This window comes from Phragmites australis, chromosome 24 (assembly GCF_958298935.1).
Source record: "Phragmites australis chromosome 24, lpPhrAust1.1, whole genome shotgun sequence".
In the NCBI taxonomy this organism is placed as follows: domain Eukaryota; kingdom Viridiplantae; phylum Streptophyta; class Magnoliopsida; order Poales; family Poaceae; genus Phragmites; species Phragmites australis.
Genome location: NC_084944.1, coordinates 13,124,505 through 13,152,121, shown reverse-complemented (window position 1 = coordinate 13,152,121; position 27,617 = coordinate 13,124,505). Strand labels below are relative to the sequence as shown.

Below are 27,617 nucleotides of genomic sequence, written 5' to 3'. Positions count from 1 at the left end.
AACAAAAGAGAAGTCACCGAAGCCGGAACAAAGAAAGGAATGAATTCGACTTGTTCCATGAATTTTGATGTGATCAAATGGGTTGGATTTCTGTATAATTTTGTAGAGTTCTTCACAAGCTTTCAATAGAGCCCAAGATCATCAAAATCGGAGTTCGGAGCGAAAAGTTATGCCCAAAATACAAAACGCAGTTGTGCTGAAATTTGCCTCACCGGATTATCCGGTGCTCACAATGAATTTTGATGTGATCAAATGGGATGGATTTTTGTATAATCTTGTAGATCTATTCACAAGCTTTCAATAGAGCCCAAGATCATCAAAATCGGAGTTCGGAGCGAAAAGTTATGCCCAAAATACAGTTATGCTGAAATTTGCCTCACAGGATAATCCAGTGCTCAAAATCAACATAACTCCGGTGCTTCAGAGGAATATCCGGTGCTCAAATCAACATAACTCCGGTGCTCAAATCAACATAAGTCTGGTGCCTCACAGGATAATCCGGTGCTCACAAAATGAACTCACCGGACTAATTTTTGCAGAGAGCTCCAAAATGAACTTATGGGCATAGGATAATCCGGTGCTTTTGTCCAGTGTTAACTAACTCATCACAGGATAATCCGGTGCTCACAGTTGAGTTTGAGTGGGTTCCAACGGCTAGTTTCTCTAATGTACTCACAGGATAATCCGGTGCTTGTACTACTATCATCACAGGATTATCCGGTGCTCATAATTTTCTGAGCCGTTGGGGCAACGGCTAGTTGGCGGGTTTGAGGCTATAAATACTCCTCCACTCAGTCATTTGAAGGTGCTGAAGTCCAGAGAAGTTCATGTAGAGAAGACATCCAAGCCACCAAAGTGCTTAAGTGATCAAATCCAAGGCGATTAAGCACACCATTAGAGAGTGATTAGTGCTTGTAGGCCTAGAGAGAGTGTAGCTAGTTGATAGCTGCATAAAGAGTGGATCAAGGAGTAATCCTAACTTGTACCAAGTGGTACGCCGGCACCTTGGAGTCTTGGTGACTCGCCGGTAAGCTTGTTGACCCTCCGACTTGGTGTGGAGAGGCGGCAAGGTATTTGTGCGGGGACGCGGAGACCCTTGCCTTTGTGGCGCAAGCTCCGAAGTGATCACGGCGGCGAGGAACCGGAAGAGAGGCTAGTGGTGAGACCTTGCCTTGGTGGTTTGGTGGCTCATCCGGGTAGAGGCCTTGTCTTTGTGACTTGGTGGCTCAAAGGCCGTGACCGGGTGCCGACCGGGAGCATATCCTTTGTGGAGCTCCAACGTGAAGTAGAGGTGGCATTCATGCCATCGAAACCACGGGATAAAAATCCTTGTGCCGAGTTTGTTCTCTCTACCCTCTTTACACTTCCGCATTTACATTCTTGCAATTTACCTTACTAGATAGGTTGCAAGTTTCCTTAATCGGTAGAGTAGACACGCTAGATAAACCTAGAGCATATTTAGATAGAAATTGATATAGGTTTATCTTGTGTTATTTTTTGAGCCGGTTTAGTTCTAAGTGTCCTAATTCACACCCCCCCCCCTCTTAGGACGTCACCGATCCTTACATGCAGAATATCGACTGAGGCGCAAACCAAGGTTGCCAGCGTCTCGACCAGTCATCCGAGGCTAACTGCCCCGGTTGACTCGTCCTCAGCTTCAATTAGAGATCCTACCTCGAGCGCGACCGAAGAAGACCCGCAGCTCAGAGGAAACAAAACTTCAATATCAATCCCGACCGATGATCCGTGGGTGGTGATAAAAACTCTTCTCCAGGTTACAAGCACTCAGGTAGCTGCCGCCGAGGCCAACCACCACAAGAAGCTCGAAGCCAAGAGGGAGAAAATTGAACGTAAGTCTATCACTAACCACAAGTGGGTGATTTTATTATTGAGTGACTAACAAAGAATTACTATTCGATTTACCTTTTTCAGGCCTTGAGTCCTCCTATAGCAATAAGGAAAAACGTCTTATTGACACAATAAAGAAGGTTGACGATGATGTCAAGTATCGGAATAGACTCAGGAATCAAGTGAACACCACTCGAGCTGAAAAAAAAAAGCGATGATGTCTGAAAGGGATGCTGCCATCGCTCAGAGAGATGCTGATGCCCTGGCTCTTCAAGAGCTGAAGGAGCAGACCCTTGATCTTATGTCCCGAGCAGCCTCTCCAAGCGCCGCCACATTCCTAGGTATTCTCAAGAGCTATAACCCCACGCTCGATACCTCATTGATGACAATCGGGTTTAATTGCGCTAGCGAGGAGGCCGTAAAGCTTGTAGAAAGCATCTAGCCGGTAGTTCCGGCTTTTTGTCGAGTCATTGAGGCTTAGTTTGCCTAGTGACGATAGTGAGAGGAGTTCCTCAGACTGATGATCCATCCTGTTTTAGCACTTGTAAAACACATTCTATGATCTGAGAATGCACGCAGCAAGACTACAGTTTACCAATCTATTATGCTTTTGTCATCTATTTTCTTGTCGATGAAATAGGATTAGCATAAGTAGATGTAATAATTTATATGTTGTCATCGTTCTCAAGACCATACGATTACCCATCTATCAAACACCTGAAATCTTAACTAAATAAGGTATTAGATGCGCGGCCCTCGAGTACACGAGAAGACCGTAATAATACAGAGCTAGAAAAAGAAAAAACATATCGAATTTTTTGCGTACTTTTATCAATTTGCACATTCGATCAGCATACAAACATGAACTCGATAAAGAGCGCATGCAAGGCAGACTAGGACTTCAGAACCCTTTTGGTTGTTAGGCGTGAGCTGTGTGACAATCTTTGTGCCATTATGCCTCCTGAGGTATAGTTGTCCATCATCGAACCAACACTTGCCTCCGTTGGTTCTATTTAACGTGATCAACGTAGAGCTAGATAAAATTTTACAAAAAGCGTATAAAAGAAATATGGTATTACGAAGAGTAAAACTCATTCTCGACCATGTACTCAATGACTGAGTTGGTTGAAGAGTAAAGCTCGTTCTCGACCATGTACTTGATAACGAAGTCAGTTGAAGAGTAAGGCTCGTTCTCGACTGAATACTCGAGAATGCAATCCCCTGAGCGTTATGGTTTTAACTACAATATGATTATCGAGTGAACTCAAACCGCTGGGCAGGTGGGTATTAAAAGATCACACTCCCGTTTGTACTCGTTTTTACCACAATATTGATCTAACGTGCCATAATGGCCGCCCATCCCTCTTTGCAGAGACGAGACAAGCCATAACGCCATCATGACTTCCACCAAACGTGCTACGCGCCTGAGGCGATACCATCATTTCGGATCTTGACACCAAGTGCTCGGGCTCGATCCCCTGCTCGGGGGGAGCCGCGAGGACGGGGGAGTGCTCGGGGGTGGCCGGGAGCTGGGACCCAGCACCTGACCCCGTGCACTCATCGCGCTCCACCACCAGCACCATGCTCACGACCTGAGGAGTGGCCGACACATAGAGCAGTAGTGGCTCACCTTTAGATGAGGCCACCAGCACGGGTGGTGAGGTGAGATACTTCTTCAGATCGCGGAAGGCCTGCTCGGCCTCCAGCGTCCAGTTGAAACGACCGGTCTTCTTCAGAAACTTAAAGAGAGGGAGTCCTCGCTCCCCAAGTTTGGAGATGAAGCGCCCGAGGGCCGCCATGCAGCCGGCGAGACGCTGAACCTCCTTGAGTCGAGCTGGGGGTCGCATCTGCTCGATGGCCCGGATCTTCTCTGGATTGGCCTTGATCCCTCGGCTGGAAACCAAAAAACCGAGGAGCTTGCCCGCAGGTACCCCAAAGACGCATTTCTCGGGGTTGAGCTTCAGGCGGGTAGTGTGGAGACTATTGAAAGTCTCGGCAAGATCTTCGAGCAGGGTAGCGCGGTCTCGGGACTTGACCACGAGATCGTCGATGTAGGCCTCGACGTTGTGGCCAACCTGCGAATCAAGGGTGATGCGGATAGCGCGCTGGAAAGAAGACCCAACGTTGCGCAAACCAAAAGGCATCGACACATAGCAATAAGTCCCCACCGGAGTGGTAAAAACAGTTTTTTCTTCATCCTCTATGGCCATGCGAATCTGGTGATAACCAGAGTTTGCATCTAAAAAACACAAAAGATCACATTCCGCGGTCGCATCTACAATTTGATCTATGTGGGGCGAAGGAAAAGGATCTTTGGGGCAAGCCTTGTTTAGATCGGTGTAGTCCACGCACATGCGGAGCTTACCGTTGGCCTTCGGGACGATAACTGAGTTTGCCAGCCACTCGGGGTGGAGGACCTCTCGGATAAATCCGGCGTCAAGGAGCTTGCTAACTTGCTCTCGGATGAACTCCTGGCGCTCGGGCGCCTGCCGCCGGACCTTCTGTGGCGTACGTCCGGGCGCACAGCCAGGTGGTGCTCGATCACCTCCCTAGGGATCCCGGGCATATCGAACGGCTGCCAAGCAAACACGTCGACGTTAGCCCGGAGAAAGGCGACGAGCGCGCTTTCCTATTTGCCGCCCAAGTCACCGCCGATTCGGACGACCTGGGAGGCGCCTTCGCCCACCACCACCTCCTTTGTAGGAACGGAGGCATCGGCAGCGAGTCGGGGTTTGGATGTAGAGGGTCCCGGGCCCCCTGGACGACCTTCGACCTCGGCTCAGGCTGAGACCAAGGCCGAGTATAACTGCTCGGCGCAGGAGACGGCGCTGCTGGTCTCGACGGACACGGAGATGGGGCCTGCTGGGCCCAGCATCTTGACCGTGAGGTACGCGTAGTGCATAACCACCATGAACCAAGCGAGCGCCGGGCGCCTGAGGATGGCGTTGTAGGGGAGGGGGAGCTCCACAACGTCGAAGATGATGTTCTCCGTCCGGAAGTTGTCCCAGCTCCCGAATGTCACAGGCAACTCGACCTGCCCGAGGGGCAGGGAGTGCCCGGGCATCACCCCGTAAAACGGGAGTGACGGCTTTAGGCGCCTGGAGGGCACTTGCAACTTCTCGAAAGCCTCCTTGGAGAGGAGGTTAAGGCCTGCACCCCCGTCGATCAGCACCTTGCTGACCTTCACGTTGCAGATGGTGGGGGACACTACCAGGGGTAGTCGCCCCATGCCTGCAGTACTGGCGAGGTGGTCGGCCAAGCTGAACGTGATCGGTGCGTCTAACCACTTCAGAGGCCTTGCGGCCTCTTCACTCGGGGTCACCGAGCACACCTCACGCCGCATGGTTTTGACACTGCGGAGAGAGGAGGGCGTGTACGCGCCTCCGTCGATGAAGGCGACGGTGTGCTCAGGCTCCTGGAAGCCGAGTTCTGCGTTGTTGGGGGCGGCTTCATCGTCGCCACCCCTACGGAGCTCGTCGTGGTCCCATTGGCGCTGCACGACGAGGCCCTTGACCGTGCGGCACTCCGTGAGATCATGCCATCTGGTCTGGTGGATCGGGCACCACTTCCCCGGCTCGGGCCCCGCAGGAGCGGGGGCCCTTGCCGGAGCGGGAGCCCTGGCGGGAACCGGAGCCCTTGCGGGAGCCGGAGCCCTAGGAGGGGCTGGGGCCGGGGCTCTCGCGGGCGCAGGCCGTCTGTCGGCGGCCGCCCGGCGTGCTTGCCAGCGGTCGGGCTCCTGGGCCGGCCCACGGGGCAGGGCCCTAGGCTGGCTCGACGGGGACAGCCTCGCGCCTCCTTCTCTTTTTCTTTTCCCGCTTGTCGGAGCGGGAAGGACCTGGTTGATCGGCGGCGGGGTGCTCAGGGTGCGGAACGTGCCAAGCCCGAGCTTCTGCCGCCTTAGCGCACTTGTCGGCCAGCTCGAAAAGTTCCGCGGTGGTCTCAACCTCGTGCGTGCCTAGCTTCTCGAGCATCCGCTCGTCGCGGACACCTTGCCGGAAAGCGACAATGACAGCGTGGGGGGTTATCCGTAGGATGGTGTTACGGACCTGGCTGAAGTGCTGAATAAAGCGCCACAGCGTCTCCCCCTCCTGCTACTTGACGGCATGGAGGTCGCACTCCAGGCCGGGGCGCGTGAATGTGTCCTGAAAATTAGCCACGAACTGATGGCAAAGATCATCCCAGGAGCTGATAGATCCTGGGGGTAAGTTCATAAGCCAAGAGCAGGCAGAGCCCCTCAAGGTAACATGAAAGTAGTTAGCCATCACCTTTTCGCTGCCACCAGCCGCCTGGACAGCGGTGGTGTATATCTGGAGGAACTCGACGGGGTCGATGGACCTGTCGTACTTCTCTGGTAGCTCGGGGCGGAACTTGGTGGGCCATTTGACCCGGCGGAGCTCACTGGCGAAGGCACGGCACCCGGTGTCGTACCCTGTGGCGCGGGCAGCACCCTTGGGCGGTGAACACCGGCGAGCCGGGGAGCCCCGGCGATCATGGGCCGGCAAGGTGGAAGCCTGGTCCTCAGCTTCAGCCTCCTGCTGGGTCTCCCGCTAGCGCTCGAGAGTGACGCGCGCGTCTTCGATGCCCCTACGCTCATTGAGGTGTAAGCGGAGGTCCTGGGTTCCGGAAGTGGCCAGGGGGGCGGCGCTCCGCCTGGAGGCCCCCCGGTCAGCGCGAACGCCACCCGACGATGGGCCGGTCCTAGCGGCGCCACGCTGGGTGGTGGCGCGGGAACTCTCGACCAGCACCTGGCGGCGGGCAATGCCGACTAGGGCAGCGACTTCCTGGAGCCAGCGGCCCCCCGGGGTTTCCCCCGCCGCCTGGACTGGCGGATGCCTGAGGAGAGCGTGCGCCGCAAGCAGCGCGCTCCCGAGGCTGGCCTCGTCGAAGGCGAGTCTACGCCGGAGAGGCACCCGACGCTGTCCAGACGCGGACCTGGCGGTAGGAGTTTCGGCCACAGGCTGGGGGTCAGATGGTGCACCGGCGACGGCGGCGGCGGCCCTGCTGGGCCCAGCGCCCTGGTCCCCTTGAGAGGGGAACGCCGCGCGTGCAGATCGCGACTGCTGCTGGGACGCAGCAGCGACCGGGGCCTCCTGTGCGAGGGGCTGCATTTCCCCGCTGGAACTGGAGCCGGAATGCTGGAGGCGATGACCACCGGCCATTTTTTCTGCAGAAGAAAACAAACAAACAAATTCAGGGATGCTTCCCCCCTACCTGGCGCGCCAGCTGTCGAAGGGTGAACTCATATCGCAGGGATCCTGGGGGACCCCTTTTTAGAGATTCGGCCGGGGGGATGATCCTGAATATGTTCGCCGGAGAAATAAATGGGTATGAATGTGATGGCCGGTGGGGTGGAGTGATCTAATGCGGAACGGAGTAAATGCACCAGCGGTTTAGACAAGTTCGGGCCGCACGGGGGCGTAACACCCTACTCCTGTATGGATACTATGAATGTTTTGAGAAAGGCTCTCAAGGATGTTGCTAGTTACAAGAATGTTTATCTATCTTAGAGCCTGGGGCTCTTTGTTCTTCGGCCTGTGATCTTCTCTTCTCTGTTTATGAGCAATTGTTTTCCTCTTTCGAAGCTTGTCTTTTTTCTCTCCCCCTTTGCCCGTGCTGCTGGCTACTTTAAATACCCGCCGGCAGCAGTGTGCCCCGAACGGGAGGGGGAGCACGAGTTCTGAGACACCATAAATGGAAAGGGCATCATCATTTCCTCTGGGTGAAGTGACTGGGGGTGGAAAATGCGTCCCACGCCCGGTCGTCCGTCACCATAAATACACTGGCAATGGGCGCCGTGGAGAGGGCCCACCGGGCAGCCGCAGAGCGGCCCGGCGTGCCCGTCCTGTCTTGTTCCCCTACCACAGCAGCGCGGCAGACGGAACACCTCGGCCCTTACGACGTTATCCCGAGACGGGCCGGATGGCACGGGATGGGACCCGTGCATTCAATGACCCCACGCCCTTCTGCCAGAACGTGGCAGGAACTGACACCAAGCGCGGCGGGAGCAGTTGGAGGTGACAGGTCATGCGCGCTCTTTAAATGCGGCCTTGGGCCTTTGTCTGGCTGACACCTCATCGGTGGGCCCCTCGGGGGGCACTGCTAGGGGGCTTTCTGGGTCGTCGGGGAACCGAGTGCTCGGGGGTCACCGTACACCTCCCCGAGCACTCTCTCCCGAGAATGCCCTTTCTTGATCCTCGGGGAACCGAGTGCTCGGGGGTATTGTTCACCTCCCCGAGCGCTCTCTCCCGGACGCACTTGTACGGCTCCTCGGGGGACCTAGTGCTCGGGGGCTGCTGCACGCAACCTCGAGCACTCTCTCCCGGAACTTCCTTCAGTGGGTCCTCGGGATACTTGGGTGCCCAGGGGGCCACCGCTAGCAGCCCCGGGCACATTTCTCCCGGTACTTAGCTTTCCTGGTCGTCGGGGGACTCAGGTGCTCGGAGGTCACCGCACACCTTCCCGAGCACTTTCTTCCCGGCACTTAGACTTTGTGGATCATCGGGGAACTGGGGTACTCGGGGACCACCGACTGTGGCCCCGAGCGTCCTCTCCCGTGACTTGATCTTTTTCACCTTACGGGGGAGATTCCGCGGGATGGTGCCATGTGGCGGATTGCTGACCTGGCCTCGGGATTCGGGGACCCCCGGTTCCTGATACACCGACAAGGGATTAATCATGAAAGGAGACAAACGATGTATACAGGTTCGAGCCTCTGATTGGAGTAATACCCTACGTTCTGTGGGGGTGTTACTACCTTGTATTGATGATCTCGAGTACAAGCAAGGTGGCTAAGACTAATACAAGGAGTTGATTAGATCTAATCTATCCTAAGACTAAAGTTGTCGAGTAACTCATCTTTTGATGCTTGCCTCTCTCTCTTGTTCTCTCGCATGTTTCGTCGTGTTGTTCATTGTTCTCCCCCCAGCCTTTCCGCCTTATATAGGGGTGAAGTATCAACTCCTATCCAGCTGTAGTCGATAGGGAGTTATCTTTCTTAACATCCACGTAGATAGATTTGTTTTGAATACAGGTTGTATCGAGTTGGGTAACCAATCGAAACCTTCTTGGTATGTATTTCCTTGATTCCGGGTGTATCAGGTACCGCTGATTCGGTTCCGTGATATCTGGAGTTGCCGAATATACGTCGTATATACCCTGTCTGTATATGATCTACTCCTTATGTGCATATACCCTATAGTTAGATATTCGATAATAATCACTTCATAAATTCATTCTATAAACAGAATATCATAAAAGGTCAAGTGGAAGCTAAGTGCATTCCATAAATCCATCATTTTTGTAGTTCAAGTGGGAAAAAGGAACCCATTTGCACTTGGCGATCTGGGTAGTTCCCTATCCTAGCATCATCTAAGCTAACCCCTTTCTGAACTCAGTTACCTTGCTTGCGAATCTGCTCACGCCCACTACCTCTCATCCCACACTTGTGTAAACAGACCATTTGTCATTGCTAGATCAACGGACTGATTAATTGTAGATCCGCAGAAATCTGAAATAATACCAATTAAAACGAATCAGCAACTTATCCCGGCTACAGAGTACATACCTTGACACCGATCTGGAGCTCCGTGAAGTCGTGAGACTTCGTCGCTGACGTTGGAGACAAATCAAACAAGTAGTGTAGACTAGCGGCAACGTAGGGGCATGCCGCACCGGATCGAGCTCCTCTCCAAGATCTTGCACCGTAGCACCGAAACATCGCCCGAAGCAAAACAAATCCATGACAAACAAAATGGATTAGGGAGAGACAGACATGGAGGCAAGCTAGAGCTTCAATTCCTTACCGGTAATGAAATAAACCAATCTAAGTTGGGGCAGATCTCTGCTCCAGCGAACGACGAGGATGAGGCTTAGAGAGGAGGAAGAGGGGTGGTGGAAGGACGCCTAGATTGACACAGAGGGCGGTGGATCTGGTGATCGGATCTTAACGCGCTGGAGGAGAACTGCAGAGAGGCGACGACTAGGGTACTATGAGAGGCAGAGGAGGCGGCTAGGGTTCCGTGGATGGTGGTATTCATGGTGTACTAATAGGCGATGGCTTTAGTACAGACATGTAGAGAATGCGTGGGGGGCTTTGTGAGTCGGGGCGTACAGGCGTTGCGGAACGCACAGTTTCTATTGGAACTATCTGAAGTATACCATTTGTACAGACAATCACATTTTAGAGTCGTTTGTGTTATTAGTATAGACGGTTCTTAAATGTGTACCGTGTGTACTAAAGCGTCTCACTTCGTGAAAACTACTTCTCGTTATTTTTCAGACGGTTCTAGTTTGGAATCCTCTGTGATACCTTTTGCATAGATGACCCCGAATAGGCGTCTGTACAGGGTGTGTCCTACTAATTATTTCTGTAGTAGTGTCTATCCCTAGCACCGTCCACATCTCATTTTATTCTCTCCAACTCTTCATCCTAACATCATTATCATCGTGAAAGTAATTAAGTTTATAGCTCGTGAACGATGGAATGTTCCACCGCTCGACTTCTACCGGTGACATATGTATTGCTAAGTATTTTGGATAAATTTTCAGTTAGACATTAACATAGTTATCCTATGTTATAAGGATTATGATCAACAATAACAAGATAAAGACAAAATACATCAAGATAGATTATACCTGATTTTCAAAATCAATTAGCCAAACATGTTTATACGACATATAATAATATCTAACAAATTGATCAACAATAGATGACTGGGAAGATCAACAATAGATGAATGGGAATTCCTGGCTGCCTTGTAAACAAAGAAGAAAAGAGGCAGATACATGACGTATGGTACTCTCGAGTATTAAATTCCACTATCACAGCATTAATCACCACCATCAAGTGTTTGGTTACTTCAGATGTTATCGTCAGTAGCAGACTAGAAATAAAGCAAGTGGTAGCAGGTACATTGCTACACGTTAACCGTCTTATATATGGTTTATGTAATGTTACATAGGAATTTCGTTGACGTGGAAGAGAGGGAGGAGAGGTGAGAGAAAGAGATGTTGTTTTACAAAACATGTTTCATAAGCTAAAATTCAGCACTATAAGATTACTTATGCATTAATGTATGAATTGTTATTGCCATACAATTCATAACATTTATTTATTACATGCAAAAATTAAGAGGTTATAGAACTAGTATAAGACAATCAAAAAGACAACTTATTGTGGGAGTTGTTTATTAAATCATCTCAAGATTACGTGATAGTACATGAGCTGAACTATAAGACGACACCAATATACTACCCTAATAATAGGCCACTAGATTGCCACTAAACTCAACAACTAATACAAAATGAATATATTAAAAAAGTATTCTCGCTTGATATTTCCCAACTTCTAGTTAAAATTGAGCTGAACGGTGTAGTGAAACATAAATAGCTAAATTTTAATATTCCAACTGAGCCTGGTATAATAATGCAAATTTGATTGGTTCCCCTTGCCGTAACAAGATGATTGAATTGACATAGTATTTGAAACAAAATTTTAGGGTGTGTTTAGTTTCTCAGTAGCCGCTCGCCTTGTAAGGCTAAGCGTTTGGTAGTGCCCAGGAACCTCCCTTTGCTCGGCAAACTTGTCTGGCTCAGCAAGGTCCCATGGCTCTCCCTCTCTCGTCCTTCTGGAGCTCCAGTCTTTGGACAAGCTCTTCCATGGATAGCCTTGTAGATTGGAAGAAGGGAGCAAGGGGGCAAAGAGGAGGCAAGGGAACTAAACAGGCCAGGCGAGCGGAGCAAGGCAAGGAGAGCTGGGCGATGGAACCAAGCACATCCTTAGGGTGCGTTTAATTGTAGGGTAAAAGTTAATGGTATAGAGTTATCCATATATTTTTAGGATGAGATGAATCAATTTTTATTTGGTGCAAGGACAACAAGATGGTACACAAACAAGGCATTTTGCTACATACAAGAACCAACTGCCAAAATGGAACCAGTCAAATGAACTTATTATCATAAAGGCGGATTACATGGTCAATGTGTGCGCAAATATATCAGAGTTTTGAAATCAATGTGTGCAGCAGCAATTTTTTAGACAACAACTTCATCTTTTAGATACCAGGATGTTGTGCATCGGCAAGGCGGTGTGGATGACGCCATCGCGGCCATCAAAGGTGGCGCAGAGGCTGGCTCGGTCGAGCAGGTCCACATGCAACATCGTCAGGTGCTCCGCCCCGCTATCAAGGGACCAAAGGTGCGCGTTCTTGGGGTCATCTGTGTCGCCAAGATACCATTGTCAGCTCCATTCCTAGCAAGAAAGGATTTGGGGTTGGGGTAGAGCGCGTACCGACATTGCATGAGGTTCCCCAAACGGTGTACCCACGGGAAAGGAGCTTGACAATCCACGACTTCCATCTCCAGTGACACATGACGATGTCCACAGCCAATCTAGGAACTCTAGGATGGACACATGGTGGACTAGCGGCGGCAAGCATGGAGTAGCCAGCTGATCCGTGCGAACAAATAGCCAGACGGCGTTATGAAAGATCGATTCTTTAAAGAATCGCCAAGAGGGGGAGGCGGCAACGGGAGATGAAGGAGGCGGTGGCTAGGAGGTAAGGGCAGCGAGCGACGTCAAGTGAAAACCGAGGAGTGAGGGGTGAGATGGAACGGGAGTTTTCATGGTATCAGCTCAAGAATACTCCTTCAAACTGACCAGACTGTCCTTAGTTTCTCATCCAAGATATGACACGAAGCAAACACTCCCTTTCTCTTATAGCTCATTTGGATAGGTCGAATTCCGGTCCAATCCACGTGACCACATGGAATAGTTCTCCGACACCAGTAAATAAATTCTTGCTCGGCCGGGCAAAGCGAATTTTAGGGTCGCAATCAAACGGCTAACCTTGCACAGTAAAGCGAGGTGAGCCTTTGCCCTGAAACCGAACACATCTTACGCCTGCGTCAACAGACTCCGTGCAATGGACATAATTAACTCATACTCTTACCAGTTAATGACGTTCTGGTTTGCTAATTAAGCAACAAAATCAGAGTGGCGCAGCGGAAGCGTGGTGGGCCCATAACCCACAGGTCCCAGGATCGAAACCTGGCTCTGATAAAAATTCCGAACTCTTTTTTCCCCCTCGTTTTTCATCTAGAATTTTCTTACTTAATTCAATCGAGAGAAACTTGAACTATGATCAAACAAACACCCTCGCTTCCAAATAACCTGGACACGAAATATCAGCAGCATTCAAGTTCAAATTTCTAACTTATATTATGCATCGTAGTTCAAAAGCTTAATGAAGAGTATATTTTTGCATGACAGAACCATCCTAATCTGACAGTGACAGCAAGATGCTGTAGAATAGACCCAGGAGCCACGCGAAGCAGGCATCCAGAAAGTAGTGAACCACATCAAGGAATTAACGATCCTAGAACTAGACCAATTCGATACTAGAACAAGGAATTAGCCGACAAGGATGACCGAAAATGGTCCGACTGGCCCGACCGATGCATGACAGCAAAGCCATTACTCGTTGAGTGAGATCCACAACTTCATTTCGCAAAAACCTGTAGAACAGATTGGTAAACTGTGTCATGATACTTGGGAAAACTATGTTATGTGGAGAAACACGAACATATATAAAACTTCAATAGCAGGTTTAAGACTATGGCTGATATGGTTAACAATGAGGGTCAGCAACTATGAAGAACCAGATGGTAAAAATGAATTGTGGTAACATGACATGTTCCGAATAGGATTACGTATGTAGATCCAAGCAACTCAAAGAAAGGTCATAAGTTGTCCAGTTAAAACATTTTCTCATGAAACTTGAGACTATCGTAACTTGAAAAGGCAATACTCATCCAGTTAAAATATTTTCCCATGAAACCTGACTATCGTAACTTGAAAAGGCAACACTCCATTTCTTTTAGATAAAAGAAAATTAATTCTGGCCTCTGCATCAAGTTACGATAGCTAATTACTAAACCAGCACCCATGCTTGGTGAAAATCTTTAATGACTGAACACAACTACACATCTTCCAAATAATTCAACTTTAAGTTTGGATAGCAAGCATGCAACTATGTACCAAGGCTTTCCCACAATGGAAGTTGTACTGCTATATTTCTTCTATTAATGAAATGACACGCAGCTCTCTTAAGTTGTTTGAGAAAAAACTGTACCAATATTTTTTTTTTCCTATCGTGCTGTGCCAGGTAAGGCTTCTATTGACTACCTCTTTCTTCTTCTTTATTGCGCAAAAAGATGCTCTGTTTTTTCATTGCAAGGACAAAAACAAACTCTGTTGGCTACTTTAGAAGAACAAGAACTAGAGAATGACAAATAGTCATTTGCGCATATTGAGCAGTTATTCTCCTAGGAGCATAAGAACTCATATCATAACTTGGAACAATATATGAAAATTTGGCATGTTCAGGAGCATTTGTTCATTAGGAGAATACTGACCAGAAGAGAAGATCCTAGTACAGCTTTCTCAACCCAGCATGAAGCGACACTGGAGGTAGCCTGCAAACATAACGCATCCTGTTAACCTCCGGAGAGGAGTAATATTGTAGCATAATTAATATCAGAGCATGAAAAGTTAACTACTCTAATATCTGCAAAATAACACACACACACACACACACACACACACACACACACACACATATTTCAGTTATAAGTTCAATATTGTCATTATTGTGTGACTTCTGGAAATATGCATACAACCATAGGTTCTATAAATTTTCGAACTGTATAATGCCTAACAAGACCTTAACCAAATATCACTGAATTTGATACTAAGTTTATACATAGCTTTCAAAAGTTACACTGCGTAGGGGAACTGTGGACAAACGGGAGCACACTGTCTACCAACAAGAAACCAGTAAGCCAAGCATGTACCAAATCTCACAATGCTTATTTATTTATAGCTTCAAACAGTGAACATCATAACAAAGGATAGGTGCAGAGGGGGTGGTGGCATAGGCCTTATATCCAGGGTAAAGCTAGCAAACAAGACTCTATACGCTACTTGTATTAGTACCAAACATTTGTGCCCAAGAATTCTACAAGTAACAGAACCACAACATAATTAATAGTGTGGAGTCTCGGATTACGACTGCGAAGGATGGTAGCACAGATAGACTATTGAACACCGCATGAACTCATATAAGCACAAAAATATTCATATAATCAACCCTATTTACAATTTCTTGCGAGCAAATAGCAATGAAGCTTCATAATTTTTAGCAGGAAAAAATCTTCAGAGAAGTCAACATGATTTCATCGAGTTGGCAACAGCGTAAACAGAATATATAAATTAAATTCGGTGCAGATATACGAATATACCACTATAGCCTAACAGTTAATACAAAATAAATAAATAAAAACTTCACTTGAACTATCATAGCTTGTAATCCCTGGTTGGCTAATTCAATGCCTATGATGTACACCAATGATGGAGAAATGGCTAATGTGACATCAAGGGCCTAACAACATAGAAGTGGATTCATCACTGGCACTGCAAGCACTACTAAACATTTGAGACTACTTGGCTCTTCTATGTACAACAGATCTAAAATAATGGGCACCCTACAATTCTATTCTATTCCTATCTACTATTCTATTGACCACTAAAACAAAAAATGCCGTAAGGTAAAGTTAACAATCACAACATTTAAGCAATCAGATTATATGAGTTAATAACAAATACAAGCATCACAATTTACCCCACTAAATAAAAACTGAATACAAACTGTAAATTCAGGTTGCATGTGATGTACATGAACTGCAGATGTTAAAGAAGCCTCACTTGGGTCAGAATTGATCAGCACAGCAGTACCACCGAAATTGCAGTCCCCACCGATCCGCCTCATTTTCTGCCAATAGCTATTGAACGCATATGACGCGTGCGATGCAATGTTGTCTGGGTAGAAGCACCTTCCTCCAGCTGCAATCTCCTGGCAATCGACTCCATCCTGGCCGCAAGCATAGTCCATTGCTTCCTGCAGCTTGTCTTCCGGTACAGTCGGCTTGGCCACACACCACAAACCCCCACCACCATTCCCACCTTCACTGGACCAAGGAGGCGGCGACATTGCTGCTGCCTGCGGAGCCAAGCATGGCGGCGGCATCGCCAATGGGGCTATGCCGTCCGCAGCCTCAGGCGGACTAGCAGGCGTTGATGTGGGTGGGCTAGAGGGCATTGTGGAAGGTGGACTAGCAGACACCGCGGGCGGTGGGCTTGCTGGCACAGCAACTGGAGAGCGCACCGGCACAGTAGAAGTGGGTGGAACTGACGGGACAACTTCAGGCGGGTAATTTGGTGCAAAGGACAGTGGCACTCCTGGCGGCGGAGGCAAATTTGTCAACCCTGCAGGCGGTTGCGGTGGCGGGAACGTGAGCGACGGTGGCAAGTGGTGCCTACCATAGAGCCTCCTCTTCAGAACACCTCTGTCCCTCACGCACATGGTGGATGCAGCTGTGACCTTGATATCATCAACAAGGCCCCACCGCACCAGAGAGTGGTGCAGATTCTTGACGGCGTGTGAGAGGCGAAGCGAGAGGAGCTCGCAACCATGGTTGCAGGTGACGCCATGGCCTACAACGATGGTGGTGATGTGCTCTGAGGGGTAGTGTGCCAGGACATGGGTCCTGAGCCAGGACTCTGCTCCAAGAACCGAAGAGGCCACCATGCGGAGTTCCTCGTGAGCGACTGATACATGCACACCTGCCTGAGATGGCTCATGGAGGTGAACCAGCTCATGTTCTTCTTGACCTGAAACTGTGAGAAAACCATGGAGATGGATCAATGCAGTGGGACAAGCTACATAAATAGCAGGAGAAACACGATGGATGGTGCCGACCCAGTGTACTATAACACGGAAAATCAACACAGAAATGCAGAAACTACAAGCATTTTTCTGACGCACAGAAACAACTTAGGAAAGATTGCTTGAAGTTGCAAGCTGTAGAGGAAGCAAATAAGATCTTGCTAGTGTTTTTTAACTGCAGTCTAAATGGGGAATAAAGAAACTAATTTATCCTAGTAGGATTAATTGAAGGAAAAGCCGTAAGGCAAGAAAATGGAAGGAGGTGAGTTAGCTACAGAAACAAACTTATGTCTACTGAGACTCTACTGAGCCTACAGATACAGCAAATCTCCAGTGGGGGCCTCCCCTACTGTTCATGCAAAATACAGCAATGCTGTGTTAGTAAAAAATTACAACTACCAGATCAGATCAGTAAAAATGTGGTCCCCTAACAGTGAGAAAATCGGCAAAACAAGGGAGTCTGTTTCTATACAAAAAATACTTTAAAAGTAGATAGCAGCAAAATTACTGTAGCGAGATAGCAGCAACATTACTGAGCGCCCCTGCCTTCACGCTTGTGAAGCCTAGGGATCCGGATCCGGCAACAGCTCCATGGGTGAAGCAAGCAAGCATATCACCACATCATCAAGAGAAATGCAGATACATGAATGAAGAATATGAAGAGAGACAAGGGAAATCTTCCACGACTTTTTAAAATACCAGAAGAAAATCCTAAAATCAAACCTACAGAAGCAGCAAGAAATAATCCTTGGCAAGAGACCATTACCAGCAAGACCCAAGGAAGGGAGCACAAGGGAGCTGGAGACGACGAGGAACAGCACCAAGAACTCCATCGTCTCTCAACTCTTTCACTCTCTCTCACCCCTGCAACCACGTAAGGCAAGATACTAGTTGACGCATACACCACGCCACTGGGCGGTAACAGTGGCAGCACCAAGCCCTTCAAATTCCTAAACGGTGAGGTGACTACACGGCCCTCTCTCTGTCCTGGGTCAAAGCAAAAAGAAGGCAGTGACCAGAGGGTGCCATTAATGGCGATAGGATTCTTTTTAAACTTGTGTCGTGCAGTCGTAGTGATAGGAGTACTGGACTACTGGTAGGGGAGTACTGCCAGCGCGCAGGAGCCAGCAGGAGCTCAGCCTTTTGGGGTAGAGGAGAGAGAGCGAGGAGACTGGTCTCGGGAGTTGAGACGTGGCGGGAGGGTAGTACTCGTACTGTATTCATTGACAATTAAAAATTTTGCGCCCGTTCATATGCTGTTTCGTTTCTGGCTTTGTAAGGTGTTCTTTAGAAAATTTGTACATAGTACTAGTAATTCTGCTCCATACTATCGTTCTTTAAAAACTATCATTATTATTTGACTGGAAGCTAATCTGAATAAACGTTTATAATTTCTGATTAACGATGATCTGAGAAGTATTATATATATTATATATTTTATTCATATAAAAAACTAAATTAAAAACAATTATTCTATAAATAACTTTTATACATCAACTTTTGAAAAAGACTCTGTTCAACTAAATAAAACCAGTAATGTCACTTATGGTGCCAACAATCCCTCTTGTACTTGTAATTATTTTTCACGTGGTACATGCAAAATCACCGCAAAATATATATTTTATTTTAAAATAAGTGTCGATTTAGATATCAACACCGTGTTAAACTAGAACTTTAACCACTACTTTTTATTTTAATATACCGTGCTATTTACCATTTTTAAATATTCGAACTTAATACTAAAAATAATTTATAGCTAAAGTTTAAAACAGTTAACTGTATGTAGCTAAAAGTATACTTATTTTAACGATTATTATGATGTCTTATAGACAGTGATAATGATATTACGGTCGTAGTAAGAAAATAATCATATGGCTGTTGTCACACATGAGTCTCGGACCATTAATACTAATAAGTTCAACTCTTGTTATGGATTAACACATGTTGGTATTTATGTTTCTCACCCAAAATTCGGTTTAAAGGTTTCTTTCTGTTAGAGGAAAATAGATTAACCTGAGGATACTGATTAACGATCGCTATTAAAGTCCTTTCGGAGCCTTTGACCTTCGGACTCCCAGAGTCACAGTAGGAGGCCTAGCCCTCGAAGGCTGCGAACCTCTTCGGACCATCCCTCCGGTATGTACATGGCCTTCCGAAAACTCAAAGCAACATCAAGTCCCTCCAAAACCTTCGGCCTCCGGACTCCGAGCAGGAGGTCGGGCCCCTGGAGGTTGCAGATCCCTTCAGGCCACCCCTCTGGTGTCCATGCGGCCTTTCTAAGCTTAAAGATACAGTTGGCCTCTGGAAATAATATCAGGAAAGAAAGGATACCCCCTGCAGCAAACCTAACGCGAGATGACGAGCGAATAATGCCAGTGAAAATGGTGCTTATCCTGACACCCCCAGCAAAGCGATGCCGGACCGCAATTAGCAACCGACTCACCCCTCAAGGGGCAGGAACCGTAATAGTTACCACAGTAGATATTTATCTTCTATGTAGGGTAAAAAGTAATTATCCAGGATAAGACCCGGTAATTCGGCTAAGTCCTAGATATTTGTACATTGTGATAACTTGTACACTAAGCTACGTACACCCTATAAATAGGGGGCGTGGTCATCTGGGAAGGGGAACCCCTGGTGGAAGGATTTTTCTCCTCTGATCAGATATAGAAACTACTCTTGTAACCAATTGATACACACCATGAGCAAACACATATGATGTAGGGCAGTTATCCGACTAGAAGGCCCGAACCTAGTAAAATCTCTTGTGTTCTTAGGTCCATGATAGATACACCCCTTCTTTTACTCTCTCCTCTCAGCTCACTGTTGTCCCTAAGCTTGAGCTTCCTCGTTAGAAGAGGCTCTTGTTGTACTCTATTCGCACAACATATATTCTTACGCCAACAGCACGCCGTCCGTGAGGATGCAGATACAAAAGGCCATGAGAGGAAAGAGATGGGGAAGACATAAAAAGAGCAAAACATGTCCTCGGGTCTGTAGGCCGAGATGATGCCTTCGAACACAGGTCCATGCGGAACGTGTCCGGAGGCTGCCGAAGCCATCCTCCGCCCTTCGGCAATCATCAGTATCTTGCAGGTGAAGAAACCGCCATTGCATTGGCCCAGGCGCGCGCGAACAACAGCCATGGTGTGCCGTGAGCCGCTCCCGAGGCTGTCCAAAGGCAAAGCCAGTACGAGTGTGGCCCCCCATGCCCATCCAGCCTCGAGCAAAGGCTAAACTAGGTGAGAGCAAAAGCAGAAGGTAAAAAATCCGTACGAACCTCCACGCACAAGGTAATAGCTTGCATCCATTTACTGTGCAACAGTTGAGAATACCTTTATTTTGTTACTAGTATCAGCTGGTGGACGGTGAGCCTGCAGGTGGGCTAGCAAATACTCATGCTAGCTTTCCAAAAAGCTAGAAATACCTCTTAGGATAGAACCCACCTGACACACCCATCATCCACAACAGGGCATGCGCCGCAAGGCTTGGCCAAAGCCCTTGCGTTCACACCGTGTCCTGGGATATTTATGTTCGCGGTGTAGAAAATAGTAATCTGTTTACTACTATCTGCGTACAGGAGCCTCTATAGTCTACAACAGAGGGTGCACATGGATGGTGCCGAAGGGTAGCTCTTGACTATTTATGGTACCCACGTATCCTTGCTCTGGCAAGCTTACCGCGTTGTCGGTGGCAAGTGCGTTTAAAATATGGCAGCCCAGCGTGCTTGGGTCCCACTTGTGCATGGATATTTTCACACACGCCTAAACGCTAGGAGCAACTCAACTTGAATACGTACTCCTCTCTATACTAACCGCATGCTAGCGTACTTTATCTGCACGTAAGGTCACCATAAGGTTTAATAGGATAGAACCAGTAAAAATCTTGGACAAGGACTGCAGCTTGGACATGGCATCGTAGAGCCTCCATACTGTGTTAGATGGTCATGATGCGTGCTCCCATACAGGCCACTATGTCCGCTTAGGCGAGCATTAATTTATGTGAGAGGTAATCATATAAAATAAATATCCATGCTAGATATTTAGTATTCTCATCGTTTCCTCTGCCTTCCCATGCATGGCAATGCTGGAACCATCGGTCACTAGCAGGAGTGCAGAAGGTCACGTCACTTTACACTTGATGTAGGTCCTGCCTTGGACCATGCGTGGTTGCTACCGCTAGTCCTAACTCAGTCCATCCCCCATGGCCAGGCAACCTACAGCCTTAAACACGTAGGGCATCTTGGACATCATGCACCTATGCACTTGTTTTCTCTTGCCGACTCACCATGCATGTAGATTAACGAAAAGCCAAGGAGCCCCTTCATTCGCGCACGCAGGGCCTCCACAAACCAGCCGGAGCCCTCTCCACTCGCGGCTCACCTGTCGGAGCCCACTAGCTCCAGCTGAAGCCTTCGCGCGCTAGACAAAGCTCTTCCGCTCAACGCCGGAGCCCTTCCGCTCGACGTGGGAGCCATCTACCTCTCTGCTGAAGCCTCCCTTGTCGCCGGAGGTCCTTCGTAGCTACATCCGCACGCCGGACGAAGCTACACCACAAGCTGGCCAGAGCCCTTCCACTCGACGTGGGAGCCATCTACCTCTCCGGTGAAGAAATCCCTCGCCGCCAGAGGTCCTCTGCAGCTACCTCCACTCGACGCCGAACCACCTCTGCTCGACACCGAAGCCCTTCCACTCGACGTGGGAGCCATCTACCTCTTCGCCGAAGGCATCCCTCGCCGCCGAAGGTCCTCCATAGCTACCTTCGCACGCTGGACAAAGCTCCTCCACAAGCTGGCCAAAGCCCTTCCACTCAACACGGGAGCCATCTACCTCTCCGTCGAAGGCATCCCTTGTCACCGGAGGTCCTCCGTAGCTACCTCCGCAAGCTAGATGAAGCTCTTTCATAAACCACCCGGAGCCCTCTCCGCTCGCGCCTCACCTGCCGAAGCCCACTAGCTCCAGCCGAAGCCTCCGCGCGCCGGACGAAGCTCTTCCGCTCGACGTCGGAGCCCTTCCGCTCAACACAGGAGCCATCTACCTCTTCGCCAAAGAATCCCTCACCTCCAGAGGTCCTCTGCAGCTACCTCCACTCGACGTCGGACCACCTCTGCTCGACGCCGGAGCCTTTCCGCTCCACGTGGGAGCCATCTACCTCTCCGCCGAAGGCATCCCTCGCCGCCGGAGGTCCTCCGCAGCTACCTCCACTTGACGCCGAAGCCCTTCCACTCGCCTCTCCCCTCTGCTTGCTGGACCACCTCTGCGCTCCCTGTCGGGGCCCTTCCGCACTCATGACCGGAGCCCTCCGCGCTCTCTGCTGGATCAAGCACCGAGCAGGGAGCACACATATGCACATAGAGAAGAAAGCTAATACTGCTCACCCCATAGATGCTCACCAACTGCATACACATAAGAGGAACACCTCACGACCGAAGCTCCGTCCAGCTTCCGCAAACCACTGCGTTCTATGGCTGGAACCCGTCCGCCTCGCCACTGGCGGAGCCCCACTCCACCAACTCCATGCCGAAGGCCGTCGTCCGGACCATCTCTGGCTCCGGAGGCCATCTACCGGCTCCACCTCTGGCCGGACTACTCTTTGACCCGCCGGTCACCTAATTCACCCCTCCGGCTACCACACTGTCATGCCGAAAGCTGTGCTCCTCCCTCATCCACTCCGAAGCCCCCTCGTTCATCTACCTTGACCAAACAGAGCCATCCGCACTCCACGGACGAAGCTCTGTCCTGCTACTAAAGCCCTCGTGCTCTATGACCGAAGCTCCGTCCAGCTGCCAGGAGCCCTCGATGCCATGACCGAAGCCCCTCCAAGCTCTGCACAGGAGGAAGTACTCTGAATCGCCCAACAGCGCGCTCACTCTCCTTCGCGTGCTGGTTGCTACCACAATTGCGTGCGAGCGAACGGGTAAATGACACACTACATGCCCACGTGGCTTCTGCATCCACTACATGCTTCACAGACTATGTACATCAGTGCCACGCTCCTGTCATTGAGTGTCGTGGCACTCATTTGATGTCGACAACGCTCGGGTGCGTCATGTACCTCACCGAGCTCCGCTCCTCCGGAGGCCTCGCTCCACGCCAGAGGCCACTCACCAGGGCCCTAGCCTCTACAACAACCACGACGACTCATTTCGCTCGTAGCCTGTTAGCGAGTGCGGCAACGACAACCTTGCAGGCCCGATCCCCAAGGAGCTATTCGGGCTCCAGAACTTAGCGAAGCTGCTGCTACTGAACAACGAGCTGTCCGGGTTCCTACCGACGGCTAGCGGCAACCGTACCACTCTACCGGCTGTGGCCCAGCGGTAGCCGGCTGACCAACGCCATACCCGCTGAGATGGGCACCCTCAAGAGCCTCAACTTCCTTGACATAAGCGAGAACCACCTTATCGGGCCAAAGCATCACCAGACACATTACCGCGCAGTCCCCAGCCCGTTGACGACCCTAACAACCAGCTCTCTTGGTGTTGTTGAACTTCGTCACACTCAACACCTACCATGCCTTCTCTGATGAGGCTCCCAAACACGCCATCCTCCCAGAAGTTGCCCCTCCGGAGGCCTCCAAAGGCTTGCAGGCGAAGGCCAGAACCTACGGCCACGGGCACACGAACGCGTTGCCACCTTCCACGAAGGACGAGCTCCTCTGAAGGCCAGGATACGCGCCAGAGCTCACCTTCGCGCCCACATCAGCGTTAGGGGCTGGCCTCTGGCCGCCATTCACTTCAGAAGCATACCCCGGCCGCTCTCCGCGTCAGCAGTTGGAATCTCCGCTCCAACCTCATGTCGGAGGCCAGGGCTGGCCGGCCGGCCAGGAGATCGTTCGTACGTTGAGGACTACATCTAGGTGCGCCCTACCGCTGCCTGCCAGCAGCCACCCAAGGACGTATGATTATCGGTGGCCAGGCATGCATGCATGCAACTATGCACGTTCTATGGAGCGGTGCTGCTGCATGCGTGCATACAAGACCGCACACATCGAGTCTTGCGTGCACGTATCACTATTTTATTTTTTTATCTTGGTTCAGTATTGTTCATCCAGTACTTTTGGCTAACGGTACAAATAAAATATAGTATATGAGATATGGAGAGTGAGATTGGGCTAGTCTGCTGGAGTGTGTAGAAATATAAAGAGAAAATCTTTTAGAATGGATAGCTAAATGAAAATATGGTTAGTCAAATTTAGCAAGTCTGCTACAGTTACTCTTAGCGGGAGGACTTGGCAACAGCTCGGTTCACTGTAAGGTAAATTTGGGCTTGTGTCAATTTGATACCCACGTGAGGTGAGAAAGCTTGCCTTGCAAAAATTTGGTAATTTTAACCAAATTAAAGCTACATCTTAGTCTATTGCTATAACTTTGGTGAGGCAGCATTGTTATATGGTGTTGTAGTTTTTCTAGTTAAAATTGTCAAAAATTGTAGCAATTGATTTGACCAAAATTTAACATGACTTTCATATAATTGACTTATGCCCTATTTTTGCTACTTAGAAGCTAATTTGGAGTAGCTTTTGTAGTTTTTGAGATATAATATTCTGAAGAGTATTATATATATTATATATTTTATCCGTATCAAATGTTAAATTTGAAAAAAAACTGAGTCCAAACCAAACAAACCCTTAGACACGAACCGTGCAGGCAATGTTGGGCTTTCGCGATGTGAGCAAAGAATTATGATGTTGATAGGTTGTTTTGATAACAGGATCTCTCCGAAGGTTTTAGATATTTAGTTTAAACTGAATTAAAACCTTAATTTTACTAGATTCAAATCCCCTATTCAAATCGACTTACTTTTCTGTTCTTCTCTTCTATCCTATGCAAAGTCATCAACATGTCCTATCCATCCAAATCAAATTTTATCGTACTTGTGGATTATCCACTTGGTGACTAAGCCCAATCATGTTTCTCCAAGGGACAAAAAGAAAACATCCTGCTAGTTCCTACAAATTCCAGTTTTCGCAAGGGTGAATACGGTAAAAGTGCCCCGTTCTGCGGCCACTGCGCCCGTTTTTTTTGTTGCGTTGCTTTGGGAGGGAAGCGAGCCCATGCCCCGAGGAGGCCTCCGCTCCAGGAGTCGGAGTGCGTGGGGCTCTCGAGTCGAGTGTGCGCCTGTGCCTTGCCTGCCCTCGGGACGCCGCGAAGCGACTCGGTCACGGGCGGGGCGGGGCGCTTTTTTTTGGCTTTGACGTGTTTATCTTGGTCTAGCCTAGTTATTCTGTTCAACTTATTTTCTCGATATTACATGTCCCCACCTATCTTTTTTTTATATTGATGTACTGCTATCATTATACACTTTTTTAATAAACCTATACCAGTATATTAAATTCAGCCTCATAATGTACACACTACTCCAACTATTTTAACCATATGTCCATCCGACACATCACTTTGAACTTCCAACAAACTAGATATAAGGTATGAGTCTATATATAATACACTGTAACAGAATAAATGTTAAGATCTAATTAAAAAATATTAGATGAACCTTGTATCTTTTATCCTTATGTCCTCAGAGTTTGTGTGCTCAATAATAGTTAAAATAAAAAATTACTCAAATCAATACCTGATGAATCGTTACAGATTTGATAATTTTCATAGTATCAAATAAATTACCAAGTTAATTTCATATGACTAATTTTAAATATAGCAAACAATAACTATATATTTTTAAAAAATACTTAATCTAACACTCAATATCAAATTTTGTGAACCTACATGTACTCTATTATAATTTCTCGTAACCTAAAATATAAATAACTCCTTTCACATTTCTAATTAAATTTATATAGATCTATAACAACAGATTCTTAAAATTATGTAAATCTAAAAAATATTAAAAAATTACCTACAAAATATTTACTTTATTCTAAGACCTATAGTGCTCAAGGCATGTCTATGATATGATGTAATTTTCAACAAAATACAATTATTCTCTGTCTAAATAAAAAAGTTATATCATCTAGGATTATAACAATAAAAATGTTATAAAATTACATAATTTACTATATAGTCAAAAATTGTATAAAACCTAACTAAGCTTATAACAAATATCTCAAATAAAATTATATATTACATCTATCTAATATGTATAACATACAATAAATACCTCAAGTTAAATTGCACATCTATGATATCATTGCTAAATGTATAATTAATTTCCCGACTCGTATATCCTAAAATAAATATTGCATACATGTAATAACTACAACCTAATTTTTATTATTTATATGGACATCTACAACTACCAAATACCTCAAATTAAATTGTACACCTATGATAACATTACAAAATCGATATTTTATTTCTTGACTCATTTATCCTATAGTAAATATTGCATCCGTCTAATAATTATAACATAATATTAATTATTTCTAGACATCTACAACTATCACATACTTTAAATTAAATTCTACATCCATGAAAACATTATTAAATCTAAAATTTATCTCTATACTTATTAATTATTTCTACCAATATCTACAACTATCAAATATCTAATTGTAATAAAAAACAATATTAACAAAAATACACAAATTTTTTACCTTATTTCTTCTTATCCTCCTCCTTCCTTTCCCTCCTCCTTTTCCTCTTCTCCTCCTTCCTCCTCGTCCCTCTCCCTCCTCATCACTCCTTTTTTCTCTCATTTCTCCTTCCTCCTCTCCTTTTTCTTCCTCGCTTTTTCTCTCACACTCCTGAACCGAGCGCTCGGCCGAACTCGCAAATAGCACTGAGAGGAGGAGGGGTCACATGACCGGGACAGAGCCGACAATTTTCACACCCCTAAGACATGAAAACCTGCTACATGTTTGGTTATCGCTATCCCAAACCGTGATTACGGACATATCAGTAGTTTTTGAGCGTCCAGCCTGCGACAACACTTCTTCGAGCACTCAAGCTACGACAATCCCTTTTTCGTACCACCATACCGTAAAATCTTGCTTACTGTACACATGTGGAAATTTCACATGTGTTTTCTTTTTCCAGAGCGCAAAAATTAATTTTTCGCATCCCCAAGACTCAAAAATCCCTTTTCTCATAGGACCAGGACACGAATAGGTTTTATTTTGGTAATATTTGTAATTTGCATATTAGTTTTGAAATTTACGTATAACATAATAATATTAAAAAGATTCGTACGTCTCATTCGATGAAATAACGCTTCTTCACGAGATCCATAAAATAAGGCTTTGTTTTAGTTTAAGCCTCATGGTGTCCTAACAAATTTTGGTCATGACTAAAGAAATAGATACAGTAGGAGATGGGTGTTTGGATTGTAGTTTTACCAAAATTTTATCGGAAAAAGTCTACCTTTTACCCCTTAACTCTTTCAGTAGTTTAATTTTCTGTCATTTCTAAACGTGATACAACCCTCTAAATCGGTGTAAATTACATCTAAAAGCTGGTTGAATGGGTGATTTTGAGTGACATGACAATGTGTCATGACCAAGCTTCCGCCGCTCACCTGTCTCTCTCACTTTCCATCAGATTCTTGTTTCCTCCCATGGACGAGGATCTCAACGTCTCCCATGCATTTTCCAGAAATCTAACCGCCATCACCACAAGAGAGACAAAGTGAAGAGGGAAAGGACACTATTAAAAAAGACATATCAGTGTCGGTTAAAAATAATAGTTTCACTGTCGGTTTTTCAATCGGTACTCTTGACTTGGTACTGGTAGTGTTGCCATTTCTAGAGAATAAAAATAGGAGAAAATTAGTGACGGCGGGAGCGGCATTCGAGCTAGATCGGAATTGAGCCAACTCGGATGCCGCTCCCGCCGCCACTCCCGTCGCCGATGCCATCGGGCATTGTCGGGCACACCTGCAAACCAAGATAATATGGAGGCTCGAAGGCCACCGCCACATCACATGCACATACACCTGGATCCCGCCACTGCTCGACCACCGCACCTGGATCCCTCGGTCGCCACTCGGGTGCTGCACGTACCTGGATCCCTCTGTCATAGCTCAGCTGCCGCAC

General features: G+C 47.6%; 1 protein-coding gene and 1 non-coding gene across 2 annotated transcripts; one reads left to right on the top strand and one right to left on the bottom strand.

Annotated features, from left to right (window-relative positions):
- The first annotated feature begins 12,835 nt into the window (after positions 1 to 12,835).
- On the top strand, positions 12,836 to 12,907 carry TRNAM-CAU (transfer RNA methionine (anticodon CAU)). Its single transcript has one exon. It is a non-coding gene; the product is annotated as a tRNA-Met (tRNA).
- Positions 12,908 to 13,073: 166 nt separating this feature from the next.
- Positions 13,074 to 17,760, bottom strand: LOC133906991 (sulfated surface glycoprotein 185). The gene is made up of 4 exons (XM_062348961.1): positions 17,398 to 17,760; positions 15,611 to 16,582; positions 14,263 to 14,322; positions 13,074 to 13,362 (listed from the first exon to the last, which is right to left on the bottom strand). The coding sequence occupies exons 1-3, from the start codon at positions 17,462 to 17,464 to the stop codon at positions 14,291 to 14,293; spliced, it is 1,071 nt and encodes a 356-aa protein (XP_062204945.1). The 5' UTR covers positions 17,465 to 17,760; the 3' UTR covers positions 13,074 to 13,362; positions 14,263 to 14,290.
- Positions 17,761 to 27,617: the final 9,857 nt, after the last annotated feature.